This window comes from Amphimedon queenslandica, unplaced genomic scaffold (genome assembly GCF_000090795.2).
Source record: "Amphimedon queenslandica unplaced genomic scaffold, v1.1 AMPQUscaffold_9065_Cont18995, whole genome shotgun sequence".
Taxonomy (NCBI): Eukaryota; Metazoa; Porifera; class Demospongiae; order Haplosclerida; family Niphatidae; genus Amphimedon; species Amphimedon queenslandica.
The window spans coordinates 1-3,128 of record NW_003550663.1 but is presented as its reverse complement, the minus strand read 5'-3'; the positions used below and the strand labels follow the sequence as shown (position 1 = coordinate 3,128).

Here is a 3,128-nt window from a genome sequence, read left to right as displayed (position 1 = left end):
AGATCTGCCATTGGAAAGGATGAGAGCAGTATATCTGTAGGGAGGCGCTGGGACTTCTCTCTTAACTTGAACAGAAGACACTCAGGTAGGCCTAGTCTGCATAGTAGAGACAGGGCAATGGCTGGAGCAGTGCTAGGATGGTTCTTCTCCAGTGAGGTGTAGATTGATGTGAAGTTTGTAGCAGTAGCAGCTACATGCAGGCCTAACCCGTGGACAGCAACTAACTTGAGACAATGGAGCTCATCTTGTGTTAGGAGAGAGTCTATTGATGACAAACAACAAGAGAGTGAAAGAGACATGGCCTAGCGGTCTTGCTGAGCCTGCGACTTCTCAAAAGCTAGCTTGAGCTTTTCCGGGGGCTGGGTTTAGATTGTTTTCCTGTAGATCATGTGACCAGAGATAGTAGACGAGCTGATTTTTTATAATGGAACAAGGTGATTCTCGAGGTGATCATAGTGCAAAGTATCACAAATTGTCATCAGAAGGTGAAAGTGAAGATGAAACCCCACAACAGGCTAGATTTAGTAGCGGTGTCGATGAGCTAGTGAAGACATTGGGTGGAAAGAGAGCGGGAGGTCTTTCCGAAGACCAAATACAAGCTATTGCTGTTTGTTGCCGCTTTATCTTGAAGATGGATCCAGAAGAGCAAATCCAGCCACTGTTGGATGAATCCTTTTCTGTACTTTTTGAAAAAGGCATCAAAGTTTGTCCAGAAATAACAAAGAATGGCATAGATCCCGAGGACCTTTTATACTTTATGCTGGAGAGACTAGGATGCAACATGAATGGCCTTCCTCGCTCTGTGTCACCTAATGACAATAATGTTTACAAGCAAATCGACATGATTCTCACTCTAGCAACGACAGTAATAACAATGAGTGAAAGTGATTACGATAAATTCGAAAAGTTTCATACTGAGCAAAATGGTGGGATATTGTTAGGCCATGTAGATATTAAGCATCGCTGTGACCTCATTTGTCGTCTCTTAGAGGAGAAACCACTTCATGCAGAGGAAGACATCAGTATTGTCTTTGATTGGCTACAAGAATCTGGCTGTTCAAGCTACCAACAGAAGCTACGAGACTACTGTGAGAGACGTCGTATCAAGGTTTCAAGGCAATTGGAAACTTGTAAGTTAGTTAATTTAGTATAACTCATTGTTTTAATGTGTCTTTAATACTTTTTAGGTACCTGTTGCTTTATTGTGGTAGTTTTATTGATCCTTTGTTCCCTGATGATTGCTATTATTTTGAACCTATGGTTCATTCCATCCATTGACGTCAATGTAAAAGACCCACAGAATCAGACCTACCCAATTGGTGTCAACACTACCGTTAAATTGGACTGCTTCGATATTTCGATTACAGATTTAGTTGATGTCAGTTCCTTGACACATATAGACTACGCTACTGTCTATGCCATACCTGAAGATCATATTAGCACGCATCTCCTGGTCTTACCATACATTTATAATAAATGCCATTCTGGTCATTCCTCTCTTCCGATCTCCATTTCGTATTTCGATTGTCACGAGCCTATTTATACAGCAAGTGGTGGAGGGACTCTTAATTTATTTATCGATTTGGTAAATAGCAATCCTGACAGGGTCTCTTGTGCAATGAGATTGTTTGGTTTTTCTAATGACTCCGATTACATTAGCTACACACGTGTTGCTAGAGATCCTCAAGATGATCCACCTCGTTTCGTATACAGTTCAGATTGTAATGGTACTAATGGAACTCATTCATTCTCAATACCATTACCAGGTAATTCTTTGCGCTATTTTGTTCTTGCTGTAGTTAATCAAACTAAAGTGAATGTCAGCATTTCAGGAAATATATCAGCATATTCAAATGCAGCAAAATACAGAGTTGATGAGTGCCATCTTACTCAGTCAAATAAATATTGCTCTATCATGATAAATCCCAAAAAGAGCAGATATAAGAACAATCGTGGTCACTTGTGTCTTTTTGGTAACACTACTATTGGATTTGAAGGGAAAGTGAATCTGTTCGCTACATTTATAACAAGAAGAGTCTATCTTCAAAAGTACTGGATATCCTCTCTTCCTCTCTGCGGCTTAACATTAATTATTTTCTTTGTTTTATTTATCATTGTTGTTGCTTATTGTCGTCAGCGTCGTAACAGAAGAAAGAGGATAACAAAAGTAACTGGAGGACAAGTACATGCTAAGTAACTTCCATTTATTTTATTATTGCTAATAGGAACGTTTTCATTAATCATGTGATGTGTAATAATTATTGTTAATATTAAATTTTAATGTTTCATTTATTATGTAATGTATATTAGCCTATTTTCTCAAAAGAAATTAATTTTAAAATTAGGTTCACTTGTTTTGGTTCCATAGTAGAATCTAGAATTTAGACCTAATGATACTACAAAAGAAACATTGAAATGAGGTTTTAGCTTTAATTTGAGTTACATACTGATTTGTCCAGACTTCATTCAGTACTGTAATAATATCCGCTTCCAAGACTTCTGGAGACACTAAATGGCAATCTCGGAAATCTTTGTCAACAATGGTGACATCAATAATATGCTTTTTATACTGACCCACATCATCATCATCTAGCCCTCCATTCCCTCCTTGTATGGTGTATGACCAAGCAGGGGTCTCTTCAATAATCTCAATGTTGTACATGATTGAAGGGTCATCATATTCCTACAGAAGGTATAGAATAGATCTACCAACCAGCACTGAAATTGAAATACCTTGTTTGGCATATCATAAAGCTTCTGAATTATTTGCTGTACTTTGGCAGACGTATCATCATCAGGCTCCAATGGGAAGTGACACTTCAGTGTTATTCCCAAGTTCCCTGTATGATAATAAAATATAAATATTTCTTACAAACAGTGATGCTTTACTTTCTAATTGTATATTAAATGGATCCATTGTTGAGCATCTTAAGCCAGTTTTATTGTCCCTAGCACTAGGATTGGCAGATATAGGCTCTTTTATAGAATCACGACAGATCTTTTGAATTACTTCCTTTTTACCAGACAACCAAAAATATTCTAACTTTTTTGGCACACTCATTTCAACAGAAGACGTGTGTTTTCTTATTTCCTCTTTAACATCATCAACCTTTTCTTCAGCTACCCAT

The 3,128-nt window shown here is 37.7% G+C and overlaps 2 protein-coding genes across 2 annotated transcripts; one reads left to right on the top strand and one right to left on the bottom strand.

Moving 5' to 3' along the window:
* The first annotated feature begins 6 nt into the window (after positions 1 to 6).
* Positions 7 to 2,341, top strand: LOC109591050 (uncharacterized). The gene is made up of 2 exons (XM_020006859.1): positions 7 to 1,130; positions 1,188 to 2,341. Exons 1-2 carry the CDS (start codon positions 425 to 427, stop codon positions 2,195 to 2,197), a joined length of 1,716 nt encoding a protein of 571 aa, XP_019862418.1. The 5' UTR covers positions 7 to 424; the 3' UTR covers positions 2,198 to 2,341.
* Positions 2,310 to 3,122, bottom strand: LOC109591051 (uncharacterized). Its single transcript, XM_020006860.1, has 4 exons — positions 2,890 to 3,122; positions 2,734 to 2,840; positions 2,448 to 2,683; positions 2,310 to 2,396 (listed from the first exon to the last, which is right to left on the bottom strand). Exons 1-4 carry the CDS (start codon positions 3,059 to 3,061, stop codon positions 2,375 to 2,377), a joined length of 537 nt encoding a protein of 178 aa, XP_019862419.1. The 5' UTR covers positions 3,062 to 3,122; the 3' UTR covers positions 2,310 to 2,374.
* Between the last annotated feature and the right edge of the window lie 6 nt (positions 3,123 to 3,128).